This window comes from Pteropus vampyrus, unplaced genomic scaffold (genome assembly GCF_000151845.1).
Source record: "Pteropus vampyrus isolate Shadow unplaced genomic scaffold, Pvam_2.0 Scaffold750, whole genome shotgun sequence".
NCBI classification, from domain to species: Eukaryota; Metazoa; Chordata; class Mammalia; order Chiroptera; family Pteropodidae; genus Pteropus; species Pteropus vampyrus.
The window spans coordinates 1124084-1146426 of record NW_011889531.1 but is presented as its reverse complement, the minus strand read 5'-3'; the positions used below and the strand labels follow the sequence as shown (position 1 = coordinate 1146426).

The 22343-nt window shown below is 35.7% G+C and overlaps 1 protein-coding gene across 16 annotated transcripts; it reads left to right on the top strand.

Annotated features, from left to right (window-relative positions):
* Nucleotides 1-1151: 1151 nt before the first annotated feature.
* FMR1 (fragile X mental retardation 1) lies at nucleotides 1152-21597 on the top strand. Of its 16 annotated transcripts, XR_002778289.1 has the most exons (16): nucleotides 1152-1286; nucleotides 1561-1709; nucleotides 2746-2839; nucleotides 2925-3041; nucleotides 5292-5462; nucleotides 5560-5638; nucleotides 8229-8338; nucleotides 9107-9241; nucleotides 9744-9806; nucleotides 10838-10957; nucleotides 12091-12177; nucleotides 14610-14805; nucleotides 15513-15535; nucleotides 16305-16487; nucleotides 16985-17067; nucleotides 19215-21597. XR_002778289.1 is itself a non-coding variant. In XM_023526233.1 (15 exons), exons 1-15 carry the CDS (start codon nucleotides 1272-1274, stop codon nucleotides 19374-19376), a joined length of 1689 nt encoding a protein of 562 aa, XP_023382001.1. In that variant the 5' UTR covers nucleotides 1152-1271; the 3' UTR covers nucleotides 19377-21597. The 16 variants fall into 16 exon arrangements, 15 of the variants coding, with proteins under 15 accessions (XP_023382001.1, XP_023381999.1, XP_023382000.1 ...); XM_023526233.1 differs by lacking the exon at nucleotides 15513-15535 and having other exon boundaries at nucleotides 16380-16487; XM_023526231.1 differs by lacking the exon at nucleotides 15513-15535 and having other exon boundaries at nucleotides 16341-16487.
* Nucleotides 21598-22343: the final 746 nt, after the last annotated feature.

The window sequence follows — 22343 nt, the reverse complement described above, 5'->3', positions numbered from 1 at the left end:
GGGACTTTTATTTTCAATTGTGTCACATGACACATGTGGACCAATGAGATGCTGATCCTAGGGTGACCTCACAGTATTGCCTAGCAGTAGTACAAAACTAGGCTTATTGCTGTGGCTATTGCGAGTTTAAAGGGACTGATGGTGGTGGGAGGGAAAGGTAGATTAATTGAAGTTGTATTGTGTCATTGTATTGTATAACCGTTAACTTAGGTTATAAAAGGGAGGAAGGACAGCAGGTCTTTTGGTCTGTATGTGTTAGGAATGCTCATAATCGTGATGTATATAATGAGAACTTTTTCCCCAAATTAGTCACATGACAGGTGGGGACCAATAAGATCCTGTTACCATGATGGCCTAATTGTAGTAGATAATAATTACCAGGTTATTTCTCTGCTTATAGCAGAGTTAATAGGAAGTTATTGGGGCAAGTGTGAAAGGTGGTATCTAGTTATATTTAGTCACTGTATTATATAACCAGTAATTTCAGTTGTAAAAGGGATATGTGTATACCTGTGTTATTTTCTTACTAACCTGGATCTGCTAGTGTCTTCATAAAAGGTTCCATGCTGTACATCGTAAGTCAACTTTGAAGTGGTCTCGAGAGAAATTGTTTAGAAGAACTGATCCACAGTGTATGAGAGCAGGAAGGTGGTGTCCAGAGGTTTGCCAGTGTGGAGCTGTACATTTTAGTGGAGAGGGGACAGAGGACCAGAGAGTAACCAATGATGTGTCCCCCTAGTCTCTGGAGACATAATGCTGGAGTGGTATTCTTAGTTGGCTGAGTGATCAATGACTACCCATTTAAATGGCCACGTAGCCAAGCAGTAGTTCAGTCATTTGCCAATTAGAATAAAACGAGATAATTGTTTCTGTGTCGTTAGGTACATTTTTTTAGCTCTCCGAGTACCCAAGAAAAGTATGCCAAGGTTTATGCACAGTCAGCTTTTCTTGAGCATTCATGTTCAGAGTACTATTTATTTCTGAAGTAGAAGAGAGAAATAGGAAAACACTTTTTACAGGGCTCTCCTGGGTAATCAGGTAGTTTCTAATTATGTTTCTGTGTCTCGCTGTAGGGTACAATCTGATTCAAGGACACAACATATGGGTTTGAAAGACACCTAGGGTCATTTTAAGAAAAATTCCTCAATGTCTGATAATCTGTAGATTTCTGAATGATATTAATCGTGAAATGTTCTGTTGTAATTTTTATGTAGGTTTATTCCAGAGCCAATGAGAAAGAACCTTGCTGTTGGTGGTTAGCAAAAGTGAGGATGATAAAGGGTGAGGTAAGAAAATGCATTTTTAAATTTTTTTTATTTCTCTTTTCTAAACCCAGCTACTACATTTCAATCTGCATTTCTATTTTAAAGTGATAGCTAACTTAAGACATTTCATTAAAAGATTTTCTCTACGTGTTCAGTATGTTCATGTGTTTCAGTAATAGTTGATCAAATACAGTTTTTTTCCCTCTAGAGAATTTAAAAATAACTGAATAGGTATAGTTTATTGCTCTTACTTTAAACACTTTGACCAGGGATGACTTTGGTTTATTTTTCTCAGTTTTACGTGATAGAATATGCAGCTTGTGATGCTACCTACAATGAAATCGTCACAATTGAACGTCTACGGTCAGTTAATCCCAACAAACCTGCCACAAAAGATACTTTCCATAAAATCAAACTGGACGTGCCAGAAGATTTACGACAAATGTAAGTTGGTATGCAAGAAATGCCGAGAACTTACAGATGATATGCAGTTTAAAGGAACATAAATTTTAAAATAATAGAAATGAGTTTTTAAATTCAGTGAGAATGGTTTGCAAAAGTAGTGAAGAAAAAACATATTTAGCTTTTCCAGTTATAAAATTAAGCCCGCACTACACTTGTTTAAATTTACTTGGCTAGATACATAGCTAATACACATTTGTTTTCTAAAATAAACTAAAATAAACAATACAGGTTTTTGTCATAAGTCACAAATCAAATTGTAGACCATGAAGTTTACTCGAGGTTTCTTCCATTTTAGCCAGTATTTTCAGATAAGTATACTAAGTAGAACAAAAGAAGCTTCAAAAGGTCATCTCTGTCTTGCAGACCTTGATCAGGGGTAATGCTTGAAGACTTTTTAGATACAGGCTTCCTTTTTAAAGATTTCATTGAGATGTGGTATGTTTGATTTGGACATGTTGCACTTTAGATAAACATTAACTTACAATTCAAAATACATAGGAATCCTTTTTGATTGTAGAGATTGCCTAGGCACATACATTTTTGTACCTCCTGATTCATTTATATTTCCTTCTCTCCCTTAAATTGGTCAGCAGTTTTTCTTTAGAAAAGAAACAAAACAAAGCCAGGTACCTTGTAGCTATCCCCAAAAGCTTTCAACAGTTGACTCAAGAAAATTACTGACTTATACATCACTGAAATGGGGAAACCTACAGAGGAGCATACCCCACCCCACCCCCCCGCCGCCACATATGTCACCTTTGGTGATCCAAGACCATCCGTAATCCCTTAAGAGCATAACATTTTTTTTCCTTTCTCTATAATTTCAATTGCTTGTTGGGCTGAGTATTTCAGAGATGTACAGCAAAGGAACTAAACTTTTAAATGGGTATAGCATGTTTTGCATAAATCAAGTTTAATATAAATCCACGATTCTAAATGCAAATCTCTCTGCATATATTTATGCCAGTAGTTGGTAATCATTCATCTTAACTTCACAATGGATATTTATTTCTAGGTGTGCCAAAGAATCGGCACATAAGGACTTTAAAAAGGCAGTTGGCGCCTTTTCTGTAACTTACGATCCAGAAAATTACCAGCTTGTCATTTTGGTGAGTGTTCTTGAGTTGTCTGTTTTGGTGTATTTCATTTGGGGCATTTGCTTTGATAATAATGGTGTTAATTTATACCTTTTAGTCTATCAATGAAGTCACCTCAAAGCGAGCACACATGCTGATTGACATGCACTTTCGGAGTCTGCGCACTAAGCTGTCCCTGATACTGAGAAATGAAGAAGCCAGTAAGCAGCTAGAGGTATGTGGCTTTCCCTAGTGCTGCTTATCAAGCTGTCCAGAAACTATAACTGCTTGTTAACAATACGTGACTATGGACAAGTTATTCTTTATTTACCGTTTCCTAGCAATTCCTCGTATTTTACATTTTAAAAAATTAAGTTGTACAAAGCATAGTCATGCTAAAGTTTTTGTGCCTGAGGCCTTAGAATTAAGCAGCAGTTATGTATAATTAAGGAACTGCTGGTCAACTCACTCTTACTAGAGGTTTGTCAAAGCTGCTAATAAAATGAGGCAATGCTTCTTCCATATAACATATTATCATTAAAGTACTAGAGAGTATTTAAGTATCTAATCATATTCCTTTCATTATGTATGTTTATCTCTGTTTAAAAGGATATAGAACTTCATTCTAATTGGTTGTCACTCTTTAAAACTCCTGTCTTCAGATTCCTGCCAGAGGCTATTTCCCTAACTTACTATTTCGTCTCTTAAGGTGCATTTTATCTACTTTTATTAATCCTCCAATAATTTTCATCACCATACATTTGTTTTCATTGATAACTATCTAGTACTTCATCCATTACCATAGAAACTAAACGGATTTGAGATTAATGTGCCAACTGAAGTATAGTAGTACTATCAGATTCCAGAGTTCCTCATCATTATTCATTTCATTCAAGAGAAAACACAATGCAATTGAAATAGTAAAGAAAAAAAGGAATTCCAAACTGCAATTCCTTGAAAAGGTAGTCAGGGCTGTATTGCTGTAAAACCTTGTGAAACTGGCCGCCTTCCAACTTGATGTATGAATGCTGAACTCTTAGCAGAAGAGACATCGCTATCTCCTTTTGCTGCTTTGTTTTCCTTATGGCCATGGAGGTCCGTTGAATTGGTTTTTATTCTCATTGTTTCTTGATGTCCCTGTGTTCACGAGTTTATGGTTTCCTTAGTGATTCTCTCATAACTTTTAGGCCAGAACGGCCTCCTTACTTTCACTGTGAGTATTATGGGAATATACTCATATGCCTCTTCTCAAACATCTAATTCTTAAATGATCTGTTGTCATGCCTTTGCTTTATCATTTATCAGTGAATTATCAGTGAAAAGAATGAACCAGGTGAATGAATCAGGACTCAAAAAACATCGCTTCTTGAAAAGTCCTAGGAATATTTGATACATTTTGTTACTCTAATCTACAAAAAGAGTATTATACTTTTAAATTGTTTACAGTAATTACACTCATTCATTCAAATTATCTGGTATGTCGAATAGCTAGAAACTAGTATGCATGCCTGTCTTTACTCACTACTAATATTAAAGAGCTCCACATACTCAGATAAGAAATTTCCATTTTTCAACATGAATCACTAATATTTTTGGATTTCATTAATGGCATGCTAGAACTAAATATTAAATTGTGATAACACTATTTAAAGAGAGTGACTATCCACAAGTTTTGGGTGTCAGTTTAACTTAGTTCACCCATCACTGAATATTTGAAAGGATCCATCATACTTGTGGATACAGATCACAAGGTCTTACAGACTCTGGTCTCATTTTAGGTTGCAGGCGCATATGTAAGATAAGTTGTAAATCTTTGACATTCTGTAATCATTCAGTTTAATTACTGTACTGATGATTTTTATTATTCCTTTCCTCGGCTTGGAGGTGTGGGAGGATGTCATTTTAACATCAAAGGGATGTCTAGACCACAGTATCTAGTGATAAGTTATATAAATGACACTTTCCAGAAAAAAAAGATGATTTATTTATATTTATTTATACACACACACACACACACACACACACACACACACACACACACATACACTGATATCCTTTAATAAAAATAAAATGAATACAATTCTGTAGAGATAGCATTTAAATTTCCTTTTAGTTGAAAAATATTGAGTCTGTCAGACCCCGTGAGCTGGTTTTTATTTGGGAACATTTGGTCTGCTTCTTAATCACTACATTGCTGATGTCGTTGGTTAACTAAGGCAGCCTTGCAAACAGGTTTTTCAAAAGTTACCTTGGAAAATTATCAACAGGCTCTTTCCTATTAAAATATATCAAATTGCATAGACCTTCATCAATCTAAAAACAACTTATGCTGTGGGAGATATTTTCTGATACCTGTTAGTTTCCAACTGAAACTTAATTTATAGGCCCCTGATATACAGGGTCAAGATAATTTACATGGCTGACCTAAATACAGTTTTCTCAATAGTTGATAAAGCATATTAATCAGACATGCATTTCTCTTCAGAGTTCAAGGCAGCTTGCCTCACGGTTTCATGAACAATTTATCGTACGAGAAGACCTGATGGGTCTAGCTATTGGTACTCATGGTGCTAATATTCAGCAAGCTAGAAAAGTACCTGGGGTCACTGCTATCGATCTAGATGAAGATACTTGCACATTTCATATTTACGGAGAGGTAAATATTTGACTAAATCTTTTTTTTTTTTTTAAATAAAACCCAGCATTTCAGATGGCTCATTTTTTGTCTTAAATCTTCTTCCCTTTTTTATTAGGACCAGGATGCAGTGAAAAAGGCTAGAAGCTTTCTTGAATTTGCCGAAGATGTCATCCAAGTTCCTAGGAACTTAGTAGGTGAGTCAGAAATTGCTCTTGACACACACAACACAAAAACAAAAGCTGGGCAAATAATTTATACCAACAGAATTTCATTTCAACTCACTCCAGGGGCCATTTAATCAAAGCTTAGTCTTTGAAATATGGTCCGTTGCTAAAGTGTACAGAAAATATTTGGTAAATGTGATACTCAAACATTACATTTCAGAAGGTGTGCGAAAGGTACTGCTTTGCTGATTCAAACCTGCTAGTGCCTGGAAAGAAAATTTGCACAGCCTCTTCATTGTATGTTTTACATATATTAAAATTAAATATTCTTTTTTTCAAAATGAGTGACATTTGGGGGCTTTATAATTTGGAATAGATTGATATAAAATTATAGCATTCCTAATTATCTCAGAGTTGAAGATCTACAAGTAGGTTACTTAAATCTTTTAAGTTTCAAAGCTATAAGTAACTGCAAATGTCTCTGGGGCTTTCAGCAACATCAATGGTAATTTTTTTTTTCCACGCATTTTTCCCACCCCACTCCCCTTTGGCAACCATCAGCTTTGTCTCTGTATCTATGGGTCTGTTTCTGTTTTTTATATTCATTTGGTTTTTTTTTTTTTTTTTTTAGATTCCACATATAAGTGAAATCATATGGTATTTGTCTTTGTCTGACTTATTTCACATAGCATAATACCCTCTAGGTTCCTTTATGTTGTGTCCAATGACCAGATTTCATTCTTTTTAGTGACTAATACTCTGTTCTATATACATATATAGCATATGTTCTTTATCCATTCATCTTTTGATAGACACTTAGGTTTCTCCTATATCTTAGCTTTTGTAAATAATGGTGCATATATCTTTTCAAATCCAGTGTTTTGGATTTCTTTGGGTAAATACCCAGAACTTGGATTTCTGGGTTATAAAGTAGTTCTATTGTTAATTTTTTGAGGACTCTCCACACTGTTTTCCATAGTGGTGCACTAATAAAATGTAGATTCCTAGAATCAGTAGTTCTTATATTTGTAATGTCTCACTTTACATTAATGCATGATGAAGACTCTGAAAGCTGTCATTTCCCGGTTAATTAAATGACTGAATCTTAGAGGAAGAATTGAGCACCTGTTCATTACTGGTATTGGAAGTCTTTGGAGTTTTAATGGATGTTGTTGAATAATACTTAAACTGGTTTTGAACTTTTTCATTGTTTTTTTAAATCAGTTTTTAATTACATCGATAGTATACAGGAATGCCTCTTTCTCAATTTCACAGTTACAGTTTATATTTATAGTTTTTTTTTATTAAAAATTATTGGGATGACATTGATTGACAAAATCCAATAAGCAAGTGGTTTCGAGTTATTTTAAAGTGTGATTTCTTAATCTTTTACTCTGTGACTTATCCCTTCACATTTTAATATACTGATATAATTGGTGAGGAATGCACTGGAGTAATATTCTGTTAACACATTGTCTTGAAGAATGTGCTTTTCTTTTAGATGGATGTAAAGCTGTTTAAGCCACTTGAAAACTTAGAGTATCTTTTATTATAAACATGCCATATAAAATTCTAAAAATACAGCCATGCCTTGCATAATGACATTTCAGTCAACAACAGACTGCATATATGAAGGTGATTGCATAAGATTATAACAGAGCTGAAAAATTCCTGCAGCCTACTGACGTCATAGCCATCATAACATCACAGCGCAGTACCTTGCTCACATGTTGTGATGCTGGTGTAAACACACCTACTGCACAGCCAATCATAAAAATATAGCACACACAATTATGTACAGTATGTAATACTTGATAATAAATGATGGTTACTGGTTGATGTATTTACTATACTATACTTTTTACTTTTTTTCCTAGGATGTACTCTTTCTACTTATTAAAAAAGAGTTCGCTATAAAACAGTATGCTGTGTACAGCAGCAGCCTCATAGCTTCATTTTCCCTCGTGCTTGACTTACTCTCATTGGTTTGTACAGTGACATGATGTACAGGCTTATAGCCTAGGAACAATAGGGTCATATCATGTAGCCTAGGTATGTTGTAGGCTAGACCGTCTAGGCTTGTGTAAGTACACTAATATTCGCACAATGACAAAATCGCCTCGCTACACACTTCCCAGAACTCATCCCCGTTGTTAAGTGGTGCGTGGCTGTATTTACCATGGGCGAAGGAACAGATTTAAATGAGGTATGGATAGAATTGAAATTGTCCAATAAATAAGCAAATGAGTTTTCTATTATCTATTCTTTTCCTTAATTTCTTTTATGGAACTTTACAGAAAGAGTGGTATGCACCACTGGACTAGCAAGTTTAAAGTGCACTTTTGAGCAAAATAAGAGTCTTTTTTGAACTGCCTTAACAATTCAAAATTATCCAATAAGTTTATGAGTATTAATCAGCTCTAATACCTTACTTAGCAAAGGAGTTTTAAACAGTGTTGATCTAATAACATGAAAAGCCAGTTTAACAGTCTTTTTGAAGAGTCTCTGTCTTGGTTTTGAAATTTTATATAAAATAATGCAATAGTTTACAGTGGGGTGTGCTTACTGGCTTGAGGTATGTGTTCATAAAACAACGTGAATTATTCATTTCTTAACTTAGGTAAAGTTATAGGAAAAAATGGAAAACTGATTCAAGAGATTGTGGACAAGTCAGGAGTTGTGAGGGTGAGAATTGAGGCTGAAAACGAGAAAAATGTTCCACAAGAGGAGGTATGTTATAGTGCACATATTTCTGGTTTATCTAATAAAAGTAAAAATTGTTTATTTTAGTTGAAATATTAATTTAGAGGCCTCTGTATTGTGCAAATAATATAGATTTTAAAATTCTGATTACCAGGTATGTCAGTTATAGTTGCAAATAATGGCTTCTGTCTCTTCTCTCATGCTGTGACTTTAGAGAATAATCACCTTAACCCCTTTAAGTCTTATTTCTCAGTCTTTAAAATGGATAGTTGTAAACGTAAAAAAAAATGTAAAGCACTTTTCAGATCTGACCTAATGTTAGTAGTGACAGACAAAATTGGGACGCTGCTTGAGTTTTCTGGCTTTTGTCCTTTCGTTTTTTTAGTTTGTATGCATGTGTTTGTGTGCTTTAAATTTTTATCTGCATATAACATCTCTTTCCAGTCTTTAAAATTTATAACCCTCACTTTTATCTTCATGAATATCTACTTTTTGGTAGTGACTTGTAAAGTATTTATGTGGGGTGGGGGAGGTGAGGGTGTGGTCTTCTGGACAATGGTACTATTCAAAATAAAATCCCCCCAAATTGCCATAATTTTCACTTATTGTCTACCCTTCTTTTTTGAAAGGTTCTTTGGTATTTTTACTGCTTGATTTTTGCATTTCATAACTTTGTTTACCAAAACTTTATAGTAATTTATAGTCTTAAAATGTGATCATCGATATGATAATGGAGCTAAATAAAGTCTTAAAATTGGTTCTTTTTCTCTTTTGTGTTTTGTATTTTTTATCAAGGAGATTATGCCACCAAATTCCCTACCTCCCAGTAACTCAAGGATTGGACCTACTCCCTCGGAGGATAAAAAACATATAGATATAAAGGAAAACAGCGCTCATTTTTCTCAACCTAACAGTACAAAAGTCCAGAGGGTAAGATGGGTTTGTCACTTTGAATTACACTAAAAGTAATTTCTTCAACCCAAATGTTACTGTTGGTGTTTCGGGTGTATTCTCTGCTTAGACTTGTAGGCTACTCATGTATTTTTTTTTCAAATATGTTTGCTAACTTATGAGATATTACAAGCCAAAGTGATACTACTTTTCATATTATTCACAGTGACAAATCTTACGGTGTAAACATAAAATACGGGGTTACATTTAATGGTCACATTTTCTCTTTTGAGGGTGGACTTTAATTTTTTCATGCTGTATCTTGAAATTTTGCAGGTTGTAATAGCTCAAAATATACCTTCTGTTAGATGCATTAGTTACTGCTTAAAACCATATTTTAGAAAATGGTTTTCAATATTTGAACTAACCTAACTGTTTAGAAATGGGTTTAGAAGTCCTACAGTGAAAGTCCTGCGTTCAGGCTTCTGTGTATCATTTGTTATAGTTAATGACATCACTTGCATTCCTTATACTGCTTTAGGTGTTAGTGGTTTCATCAATTGTAGCAGGGGAATCCCAGAAACCTGAACTCAAGGCTTGGCAGGTAGGAAATCATTCCTTGAAAAATACATTTTAATTTTATATTTTAATGTTTATTCCCCTTGTTAAGAAACACTACAAATGATCGTCAGGGTTGGAGGCTGGTGGAGTGTTTGTGGGTATGTGGATCCATTGCCTTGGGGGAAAAGCTCAGATTCCTTTCTGTTGTTTCAAAGGCCTTACTTTCATGGTCACCTGTCCAGTATCATCTGTCACAATTCCTCCTCCTTGCACTCTAGAGAGGCTTGAGCCATGCCGAAGTTCTCTGAACAGTGTCATGTCCTCTGTTGCTTCTGGACAGACATGCGCGTTTTGTCTGCCTAGAGCGCCCTTCCTCCTGCCCCCTTGAACTCTGCGTGCGGCTTTCCGTGTGTCCTTGCCACAGGTCCCATCCCCTGACTGGCCCAAGAGCCTTTGCCCCTTCTGTGCTCCAGTGTGCTCACCCTATCACAGCACTCACAACACTGACGTTTACTTGTCGCTCTCAGCTCCATCATGTTCCTTGAGCACAGGGACCCCCACGTGGCCCGGGAGAAGTGTTTATGGGTAAAATGTCATGACTCAAAAGAGATACTAAGCAAACATGCCGTTTTATAAAGAGAATCGTAACTTCAAGTGGATCGGGGATTCTTCTCTGCTAGACAACCCGGTCCTCTCAGAACAGGGGATCACTTTTCTCTGGGTGTCCATGTAGAAGGCCACCATTCCACTCTCACTGTTTTTCATTTTGGTTGACTATTCTGGTCCACTAGCGATGTGCTTAAATTAGAGTGACACCAGAGTACGTGTTGAAAGAGAAAATTTGTTAAAATGATTTGTCCCAAAGTTGATCAAACTAAATCTGTGACATAGGGTTTCAAAGCTTATTTTGGTCGAGTGTGATCTAGAGGGAAGGGCATAGCACTTAATAATATGACATTTTAGATAATAATAGGGGTTAACTGCTTTGTAACAGAGTCAGTTGGGGGAAAAACCCAATAATCAGAAATGTTTTTGAGAAAAAGATCTGATTCATAGGCCTGATTATCTCCATAGTTCATATATTATTCGATGCAAAAAAAATTCCATACGAAGCCCATGGGTTTTCCTTGGCGCCTGATGCTTCAGGCGCTCATCACAACTACTAGGAAGCAGTGCCTTGCCTACCAGATGAAGGTCAGTCTGCAAGCTGTGTCTCCTAATTGTTCAGTTTTGTTCCCCATTAACAGCCACGTTCATGTGGAAGGAAAAAGAAAAAAAACCTGTTCCAGCCCCACATCCGTTTAAGATGCTGTGTACTGAATGCGAGCAAGCAAAAGCAGCCCAGCAGTAGCCACACCTATCAAATGAATGCTCTTTTTAAAAGAGTCATACTTGCTAAAGAGACAGCCTCTAGGCTTCTAACACCTAGAAACTTCCCTAGAAAATTACAATAGATCCACATCAAAGCCATCATATGCTTTTCTTTAGTTACTTGTGAATATCAGTAACCATGTGTATTTCTTCTGCAAAATATCGAACTATTCTCAACTTTGTCATAATTGCCAGCCATTCATTTGCAAAACTGGCCTAGACTTCCCTGTGGTTTGTGACAAGAAATAGATTTTTTTCTCATTTGTACTGATGGGCTGGAGATATAAATTTTTAGCATACTCCCTTTCAAAAGTCTATCCTTAGGTTAAAGCAGTACCATAGAGAGAAGATGAAACTTTCCTTATGATTCATTCAGCCTATTACAGTTTTCAGAGCACATTATCTAAATGTATTGAAATGCTAAATTTTATGCTCATGGATGTGCCAAGTTTTTTTTCCCTCACAGAATAATTGGTGCATTTTAATGTATCCTAATTCCGTTTGTGTTTTTTTGTACTCTGTTGACTTTGTTAGCACAATTGATTGTTTTACTTTTATAGCCTAGTATTTAATTTTAAATGATTTTTTAAAGAATTTGATCTTGCTAAAACCTGTAGTAGGTGAATTAGAGTATTCTAAAGTATTCATTTTGTTTATGCATCTCATGTTAAAGCTTGTATTGTTTCGGATTATGTAATTTGTGACTTTACCAACATTTAATAGCAGTGTTTAAAACATAATAACCTGATACATTTAAGGGGTTTCTCTATTGATCTATCCTTATTCGTAGTAGATGTGTAAAATATACCAACTACTTTTGTTTTTATGTATTGATTTATATTTTCAACAAACATCTGTGTACCTACTGTTTTGTCAGACCCTGTCATTATTTAGTCACTTTTTCAGATTAATCCATCATTAATATTATAAGATCATTGTTACCATTTCTTTTTCAGGGTATGGTACCATTTGTTTTTGTGGGAACAAAGGACAGCATCGCTAATGCCACTGTTCTTTTGGATTATCACCTGAACTACTTAAAGGTGAGAACAGGAAGAACTTTAACTTCTGATCCTTTTTGCACTAAAATATAAAGCTTCATAGTAATCTTTCAGCAGTTAAGATTCATTCTGTATATTACAATGAATTACTTGTAAAATGTAATAGGGAAAATACTTATTTTGTTTAGCTTATTATATTTCTACCAAAAACACAAGTCAATTTTCATCATCATTATAAAGTTACGGACTTAGTATCCTAGTACTCAGTAAATTCTTCTATTTTTCAGTATTCTGTTAAACCCTTACACTCAGTTGAGGTAATCCTGTACATAGCCTTTCATTCACTTCATCTTTTCTAGCCTTTGTGAGTTTTTTTCCCAGGCCAAATTTTGCGTCTCTAACATTTGCTTCTGTTGTCCCTTTTATGTTGTTGGTCAAGGAAATCCCAGAGTTTCATGAAGTCTTCTTTTTAAATATTTACCATTTGTATTTTTCTCTATACTCTGTTCTACAAAATAGAAAGGATTTATGTCTTCTTGTAAATGCTCATTTTTGGTTAGCGTTTGTAGCAGTTAGGCCTCCTCTAGATTGCAAACTGGAAAGCAGGAACCCAGAGGCCACAAAGTGTAATAGAGCACAGGACTGGCAGTCTCGCAGTTTGCTTCTAGTCTCTCTTCTGCCATGAACTAGTTCTGTGACTTTAGGCAAGTAACTTTTCTAGCCTAGATGCATTTTACGGTTTCTTTGGGGCAGAATGTTCTGTGAGTCAATGAAATGGAATCTTACCCATGTCACTTTTATAATTTCTTCTTTATATCCATATCCAAAATTATAATGTAATTGGTACTAAATAATATTTTAAAACAGCCCAACTCTATTTATGATGCTATCTTAAGAATTTTTTTTGCTGCTATCTTAAATGAAATTAAACAATTTCTTGTATCCAAACAGTTCAATAGCTAGACGTGTCATTCATTCTTATGGCAGTTAGTTAATAACTGAAAGTGGGAAAGTTTTATCCAGCAAGGCTTGCCTGGGTAGGATACCCCACTGATTCGCTTATTTGTTTTTGTTTTAAAGTCTGTTTTTTGTGTACTCTGTTATATGTGTTTTCCCTCATATTCTTCGCTTAAATTAATTATGAAGACCTGGAGTGTTAGGGTTGCATTGTATCAATCCCTTGATCTTTTGACTGATGTTCTTTCTTAGATCTTTTGATTTATTCTTCACAATTGAATATCTTTTTTTGGTTATCAGCAGCTATCCTGTTGTCATTCTTTCTATCATCAGATCTTCTCTAGATTGGGCCTGGCATCTCTCACCAAAAGGTGACTGCTTTGCCCCAGCAAGATTACCTGGACTACGATTCTGTTTTGCTAGATATACCCATTCCATGAACTATAACTATACTTTCGGAGTAAGCCACTCACTCAGCAGCATTCTCTCCTTTGCTCAAGTCCTTTGTAAAACAAAGTCTAGTTCAAAGCACAGATCAGAACTCACCTAGATCCTCACCTGCCCTTTCTTTTCCAGAAACTGCCACAACCAAAATGTTAGGAACTTAGCTTTTCAGGGGCTTCTCCAGTGACTGATCGTGTAGACAGTCCTGATGGCCTCTGCTTGACTGAGATACCTAGTACTACTATAGTTATGGATCCAGCTCCCTATAGCCTGTAAATGAGAACCTTCATATGTATTTGACAGAACCCAACATACTGAAAGCACTGTGTGTAAGGGTCTGTCAGTGGACCCCAGGTGTATATTTTGATCAACTGAATTGATACTATTTGTCATACTTGTTCTAGCAGAGTTCCAGTCTTTAAGAGGTTTTCAAGGCTTGATGTAAGACCTAACTTTTTTGGTCAGCTATTAAATAGTTTTCTCCCCTTGGAATATGAGTGTTTTAACTTCAGTGAAAATAACTGTTCCATAATTGTATAATCACATCCAAAGACGTACTGTACTATATGTTCTTTGAAAACAGAAGAGGGCCCAAAGTCAATGCTTTTGTAAATTAAGATATTAACTGGCAAATCTATTTCAATTCCTTTTATTTACTATGTGTGATTTTCAGAGTTATCTGGTTAAACCTTAAATGTCAATTTTCTGCATTTATACATTTTAGAATTGTTTTATTCAATATCCTATCATCAAGAAGTCCCAATACTAGCATATCTCTGCCTTGGCAGATTCCTTCAGATAATAGTGCCAAATCAAACAACTTTAAATTCTACCGATGCTGAGTATTTTTGTTATATCTCTAATTCTGGACATCCATAATCTGTTATCTATAGTAACTTTCTTGTTAAGGAGATCATTCGGTTTCCTGATAATTCTGTGTAACAGTGTTTACTGTAAATTTAGAACTGAAATTGAAATATTTCCAGTGTACTTTTGATCTGATGAAAAGGAGAAAGGTGTTATTAAGTAAAATGTCAAATTATTTTTACTGTTATCTTGTATATTTTAAATAGGAAGTAGACCAGTTGCGTTTGGAGAGATTACAAATTGATGAGCAGTTGCGACAGATTGGAGCTAGTTCTAGACCACCACCAAATCGTACAGATAAGGAAAAAGGCTATGTGACTGATGATGGTCAAGGAATGGGTCGAGGTAGTAGACCTTACAGAAATAGGGGGCACGGCAGACGCGGTCCTGGATATACTTCAGGTACAAACTAAGCATTTTACTCAGTAACTTTATCTGTTCCTAGACTTAATAGCTGCTAATCTCTAATATTCATTAGAACCTCATTATAACAATTTCTCACTACAGTGGGTCAAATGGTGTTGCAAGAGACATACAGAGTAAAAACCTAATAATAACAACACGTAGAGGTCACAGGGCCGGTGTGAGTTCTGTCCGCTTTCTGACTGGGGATAAATCTGCTTAAGCCCTTGTGTGTTGATGACTTTCTTAAGGCCTTTCCTGATTTTATTACTGTATAGCCAAAACTTTTTTCATTTGTGTACTGTGGCTCATTTTTTGTCAGGCATGTGCTGGTCATACTTGCTGGACGGACTGTGTAAATCAGGGGTCTGCATCCTGTGGCTGATAAGGTGACTTTGAATGGCATGGCCAAAGTCAGCCCTAGGCACAGTCAAGAAGTAGGCGAAGTTTCTCTTTGCCTCCCCAGCTGTTCTGTCAGTGCTTCTTTCTTCTCTCCCAGTACCTTTCACTGAACGCTGTTTCCACCCGCCCGCGCCTACTGTCTTTCTTGCTCAACTGTGTATCTACTATGTAACGTGCTAATGATGGTATAAGGTATAATCCATCTCACAAATATTTGCATTTCAAAAAGGAACTCTTTAAGATGGAAAAGCCTTCAAGATCCACAGGAGTGAAGCTATAATGGTGAAGCTATAATTGGTCATTAGCTCCAACAGAGGAAGAGAGAGAGGTAGTAGAGTTGATGTCCTGGCCTCGGGGAGAGACGCACCTCCTCCTAAGGCCAACCTTGGACCTAACCCCTAACCCCTCTCCCAAAAGTCTGTTATTTTTGCCATCGAAGTCCCACCCCACTATGGAGCTTTTTGCCCCCTACTCCCATCCTTATGTCATTAACCCACCCCTTCAGGCATAATGAGTTCATAAAATAATTCCTTTAGTAAACAATAAATTATTCCAGTGGGAATGGGAGGGAAGACCGTGGACCAACCAAGCAATCAGGCAGGCATATCCAGTCCCTGATCCCACAAGAGACCCTTCTTACCACCCTCTCAGAGGTGACCAAATGTGTGCATTCTCCTCTGTCCCTTAGCCAAACCTTGTTAAAAAGAACTCTCTTTAAAAGAGATTTTATTTATCAAGGTACCGCATTTAACTATAGACAACTTTTCCTCCAGAGAGCACAGATGTTTAAAGGAGCACAGCTGTTTAATGATGTGGCATACTCAGGTTTGAACTTAGATGGCTAATAAAATACCTTTTATTTTTTTAAAACAAGAACCAAAAATGCATAAAACCAAAATTACCTCAAATATTATAAAACCCTTCATTTTGAATTTAAGATAATTTGTTTTACAAAATGGAAGGTGATAATACTCTTTGGCGGGCTTGGAAATTGGGAAGATTATTGGATTACCCCTGAAACGTCTCTGGAAGCTTCTGTTAACCTAACTTTTTTTTTTTAAGTCGGACAACGGTATATAACTTTTAACTCTCGATAGGAACTAATTCTGAAGCATCAAATGCTTCTGAAACAGAATCTGACCACAGAGACGAACTCAGTGATTGGTCATTAGCTCCAACAGAGGAAGAGAGGGAGAACTTTCTGCGCAGAGGAGACGGGCGGCGGCGCGGAGGCGGAGGAAGAGGACAGGGAGGACGAGGACGTGGAGGAGGCTTCAAAGGTACGGAGGGTTTCCTTTGCTAAAAAATAAAGGCGGATTGTCACAATTGTTCGAAGTTCTGTGAAACATCTTGATGTTTTAATGGCATGTTGCCAAGACCCCATTTCTTCTATTTTGTACTGGTCACCGTAGGAAAGGCTCAGCCTTTCCTTCACATAGTAATTAGTGGAATGTTAAGACAGCCTTCCTTACGGTTCATGTGCAGTATGTGAATAAACATTGATAACTAGTTCAGCTTCTTTGGGGATTCTAAACATCCGATCGTTAGCTCAGATTGACGTGTGACACAGTTGATGCAGAATTGTGATGCCTTTGAAATATTTAATTTCTTGCTAAAAGACTAGATTATTACTCCTTTATGTACCTGGAATCACTAGGTTGTTGATTATATTTTAGATTCTGTGGTTGGTCTAAATAAACAGAGGATATGGGAATAAATAGTTTCCAATAAGCATGTTAGAGTCAGTAACCGTTGACCCTTTTTAAATGTCCTATAGGAAACGATGATCACTCCCGAACAGATAATCGCCCGCGTAATCCGAGAGAGGCTAAAGGAAGAACAGCAGATGGATCCCTCCAGGTAAACTCGTGTACCTCTTGTCATCTAAATTCTTTGGGTTATGGTAGTTTGAGATTTGTGAGTTTATTTTACTTCATTTTTAAACATGGTCAAAGATTGCGAGTTTGACATGTGAAATAATTTCCTTTCAACGTTACAGTTGCGGGCAGTCTTAGTCCTTTGTGCAGGTATGCAGAGGTTTCTCTAGAGAGTATTCAATCTAAGTATTTGTGAAGTCTTTGAGAGCTACAGTATGGCTTCAATATCTCATTGGTGGTCCCTCTGAATCCCCCAAGAAAAGAATATCTGGGAATGCACTGAGGGAGATCTGCATAAGCCCTGTGGGTCCTTCCTCCCCTGAGTTGCAGGGATAGGTGTCCTTTTTAAGTGGGAAGTAAGGAAAAGGCGGCTTATCTCATGGGTAATAATCTGATACACAAGGCTGATGATACTCAGCCACATCCTGCTGAATCTGTCAGCTGCTTGTTTACAGCCAGCCTCCAATCTGAGATTTCCATCTCAGTCATCTCCTTGGCTGGACTCATTGTTAAATAATTTTAAAATTAGCTTTGAGCTTGTGCAGACACCCTTGCTAAGTGTTTTGTGTGTGTTTTATCTAATTTAATCTTACAGCAGCCCCCTGAGGTAAGTACTTTTATTATTCTGTTTTATAGGTAAGTAAACTGAAATTTAGAAAGATGTGGTCCTTTGCCTGATATTCGAACCCCGATGTCTCATTTCTAGAACCCATCTTCTCCTCTTCTATTTCTTTGATTCTTAATTCTTAATCCAGCTATTTAGGGTTCCTCCTTGACTGTAGATTAGTTTGGGACCAGCACCCAAGATTAGTGACAGATAACTTTTTAAGAGCAGAAACTCCCACACAGAATGTTATTTAGAATTCATAGCTGTTATAAGTAGGCGTTAACTACTGGTGGGTTCTTCAGGACCAGCATAGACAGGACCTTAGACCTAGATAAAGAAATGGATTCAATATGTATTTACATGTGCCTTACAAAGACGTAAGGCATTTGTATGTAACCGCTTCTCGTAATTCCCTACTTAAACTGACAGTTTGACGAACTTGACAATTTGATCCCATCGGTTAAAAGGATGCATATTTATAATTATATTTATAATTAAAACAGACTACTGGAAGAAAGGTTGTGTGTTCTGTGTAAGTATGAGATTAGATCTAAATCAGAGCATGGAACCGTCGACAACAAAGCATTTAAAATACACACCTAGACCCAACACTTAAACACACTTTGAAATTATAGTGAACCATTTTGGGATATATTTGTAATTGGAGCAGATCAATATTTGTTGTTGTTTTAGGCCCATTGGTCAATATTATCTTTCATATGTACAGCATCTAGAATTCTGTTATCAGTGTTTAAGTGTTCAGTGTTGGCACTTAAAATACTATATAAATCTCAGAATATCGTTTTTTAGATTGCATTCATCTTTACACTCGTCCTGCGGTTCCAGTTCCTCCATACATTAGTGTCTTCAGATTTCCCTGTACCATTCTTGTTATTCAGACAGAGTTCAAGTTCTTTGATCATCTGACTGGCCTTACTGAAATACAAGCTACTAGAAACCAATGCTCATATTCTTTTACTATAAGACAGTGGGAGCCCTCAGTATATAGAAATGTAGTCATACCCATGATATAAAGGTATAAACTGAAGGCTAGTTAATAAGGGAATTAGTTGAGTTACTATCCTGGTAAAATAAAGTCATAATAGGAAGACATTAATTTGTCACTCTTCTCCTGGGTTTCATAATCTTTGGAGAGTAACTCATTCTTTTCAACTCTAGTATTATAGCCAGGTATATCTTATAATCAGTAACAGTAATTCATTTTAACTATTTGTTTCTCACTGTTTTATTCTGCTTAGAAGAAGACACAGTAGACTTGTGAGTTTTAACTAACTTTGGATGCAGTGAGATCACCAGTGTGTTCCGGTTAAAGAAGAAGATTGTTTTAAAATCATAATCCAAATAAAGATCCTACCTGACCTAATTTCTTGCACTTCTATTTTCACTTGCATTTCCCCTTTTAACGTGTGGAATTTACACTTCAGGCTTAAATTTCTTGTCAGGCCAATTACAGATTACAATAGGATATGGTCTTTGTATATAACAACTATGACTTGTTTTAGATCAGAGTTGACTGCAATAATGAAAGGAGTGTCCACACTAAAACATTACAGAATACCTCCAGTGAAGGTAATCGGCTGCGCACGGGTAAAGACCGCAACCAGAAGAAGGAAAAGCCAGACAGCGTGGATGGCCCGCAACCGCTTGTGAACGGAGTACCCTAAACTGCATAATCCTGAAGTTATATTTCCTATACCATTTCCGTAATTCTTATTCCATATTAGAATACTTTGTTAGGCCAAAGACAAATAGTAGGCAAGATGGCACAGGGCATGAAATGAACACAAATTCTGTTTAAGAATTTTTTGTTGTTGTTATTGGCCATAAGCAACAATTTTCAGATTTGCACAAAAAGATACCTTGAAATTTTTGAAACACCGCTTTTAAGTATACTTAGCACTTAAGGACAGGATTTGAGTTTGGTTTATTTTTTAAAGTACTGAAAAGTGACATTCTTTGTTAATTTGGATCATTTTCCTGCATTGGGTGATAACTCACTGGTACATTTCAGTTTTTTCTGAATAAATAGCATTTATGGTAATCATACTAGACTTCTGTTTTCAATCTAATTGAAATACTATGTCATTTCATGTCCTGTGTGAGTTTATGTTTTGGTCCACTTTTCCAGTATTTTAGTGGACCCTGAGATGTGTGTGACGTGACGTTTGTCATTTTCATTAGCAAAAAAAAAAAAAAGTTGTATGATCTGTGCCTTTTTTATATCTTGGCAGGTAGGATTATTATATTTGGATGCAGAGTTCAGGGAAGATGAGTGGGAAACACTAAATGTTAAAGATGTAGCAAACCCTGTCAAACATTAGTACTTTATAGAAGAATATGCATGCTTTCCATATTTTTTTCCTTGCATAAACATCAGGTTAGGCAGTATAAAGAATAGGACTTGTTTTTGTTTATGTTTTGTTGCACTGAAGTTTGACAAATAGTGTTATTGAGAGGGATGTGTAATTTTTCTGTATAGACAGGAGAAGAAATAACTATCTTTTCATTTGAGAGAGGCTAAGATGTTTTCAGCTAGGAACAAATCTTTTTGGTCGAAAGTTAGTAGGATATGCCTGCTCTTTGGCCTGATGACCAGTTTTAACTTAGAGCCTTTTTAATTTTGTCCTCCCCTCGTTTTGTGAACTTTTTCATATTTTAATTTTAGGCTTATTTCGGAGAGATAGGAAGGTCATTTCCATATGTGCATAATCCTGCGAAGTACAGGTATTTTGTCTAAGAAATATTGGAAGCAGGTCAGATGTTTTGTAAACTTGGAAATATTAGATCTAATGTATAAGCAGAATTGGAAAGCATACTAAAATTGATTAACAAATAGAACTTTTTTTTCTTTTGATTTGACATGTCGGGTTTTGGTTTTGTTTGAGTTTTTTTTTTTTTTAATGAAATTTACTAAAGAAAAATATGTGAAGGACCTTCACTCTGAGATGTTATATTTTTCATAAAAAATAACTCCAGGTCGGGGTACCACTGAATCTGTACAGAGCCGTACAAACCGAAGTTCTGCCTCTGATATACTTTGTGAGTTTGTTTCTTTGAATTTTCATTTTACGGTTACTTTTCCTTGCATACAAACAAGCATATAAAAATGGCAACCAACTGCACATGATCTCAAGAATCTTTAAAAAAAAAAAAGTCTTTTAAAAGTATTGCCAAACATTAATGTTGATTTCTAGTTATTTATTCTGGGAATGTATAGTATTTGAAAACAGAAATTGGTACCTTGCACACATCATCTGTAAGCTGTTTGGTTTAAAATACTGTAGATAATTAACCAAGGTAGAATGACCTTGTAATGTAACTGCTCTTGGGCAATATTCTCTGTACATATTAGCGACAACAGATTGGATTTTATGTTGACATTTGTTTGGTTATAGTGCAATATATTTTGTATGCAAGCAGTTTCAATAAAGTTTGATCTTTCTCTGCTAAATTGATGTTGATGCAATCCTTACAAATGATTGCTTTTAAAATTTTAAGATAGGAAAAGAAATCTATAGAAAAGTGTTGTTACAAAATGTAACTGTTACCATTGGTAATTTCATGTCATAGGAAGTTAGCTGTTATCTACCAACTTTCAAGAACTTGATCTTGTTTAATAAGGTGAAAAAAATCAACAAAATGGTACAAAAGCACATTGTGCCATTACAATATGCACTAAGTCTCTTTTTTACAAAGGCTGAATTCAGCAAGGCGCTAACTTGCTTAAATGTGAACTACTAACTTCTAAAACTGTAATTTGATTCACATGTTTTCAAATGGAGTTGGAGTTGACTCATATTACAATATTTGTGTGCTAAACGTGTATGTTTTTCAGTTCAAAGTCATGATGTTTTTAAAATCTTATTAAAGTTTCAAAAATCTGAAGATTGTTTATCTAGATGTAAATTTTTATTAAAAAGTTGCACTTATGAAAAAGCAAAAAATTAGTCTGACAGATGTTTGCTCCTGGTCTTAAATTTCTAAATGTAATGAAAAAATTAACAATATCTAGGGGGAAAGTTATTTATCATGCAAAGCATACATGCCTTGCAAATAATCTTTTATGCACCCTTAAAAGGCAAAAACATTGATATATGAAAATATAATTTTGCATATTCCCAGTTATAAGATTTCAACACAATTACATAGAATACCACTAAACCATATAAAATGCATATTTTTGTCTCTGCACACACAAACAACCCCTGCCGTTTGGAAAACATTAAATGTGTCTATGCGGTTAAAATATAATATTTCAGTAATAAAATAAATGACAGCTTTGTAGGTGGCATGTGCCTGAATTGGCTGCTGTGGTCACTTCGAGAAACTGGCACAGCCTGGAAAAAAGGGGTAGAAATGGATAGGTGGCAGAGTCAGTGTTCTACCTGGCATTAGAGTCCAGAATGATCCAGTGATGCATGATAGTTTCATCTACATTGAATTTTTTTTTTTCCTAGAAAAATTTGTCTTTGTTTTCCATTTGTCTAGTTTTTCATTCTGGTATTTTTCTGGTTCTTTTGCTCCCTGTTCTACTTTGGTTTTGGTTCTGATAAGTTATCCTTACTCCAGAGTTGTATACACATTAATAAGGTATTCATGATTTATATGGAGAAAACTACAGAGTAAGTGTT

Bases quoted from the DNA above. Each gene is read 5' to 3' on its own strand.
- FMR1 (XM_023526230.1), top strand. The intron at 3,042-5,291 runs GTATGTGGCTTT...ATTTCTCTTCAG, and splicing joins AAGCCAGTAAGCAGCTAGAG to AGTTCAAGGCAGCTTGCCTC. The intron at 14,806-16,304 runs GTACAAACTAAG...AACTCTCGATAG, and splicing joins CGGTCCTGGATATACTTCAG to GAACTAATTCTGAAGCATCA.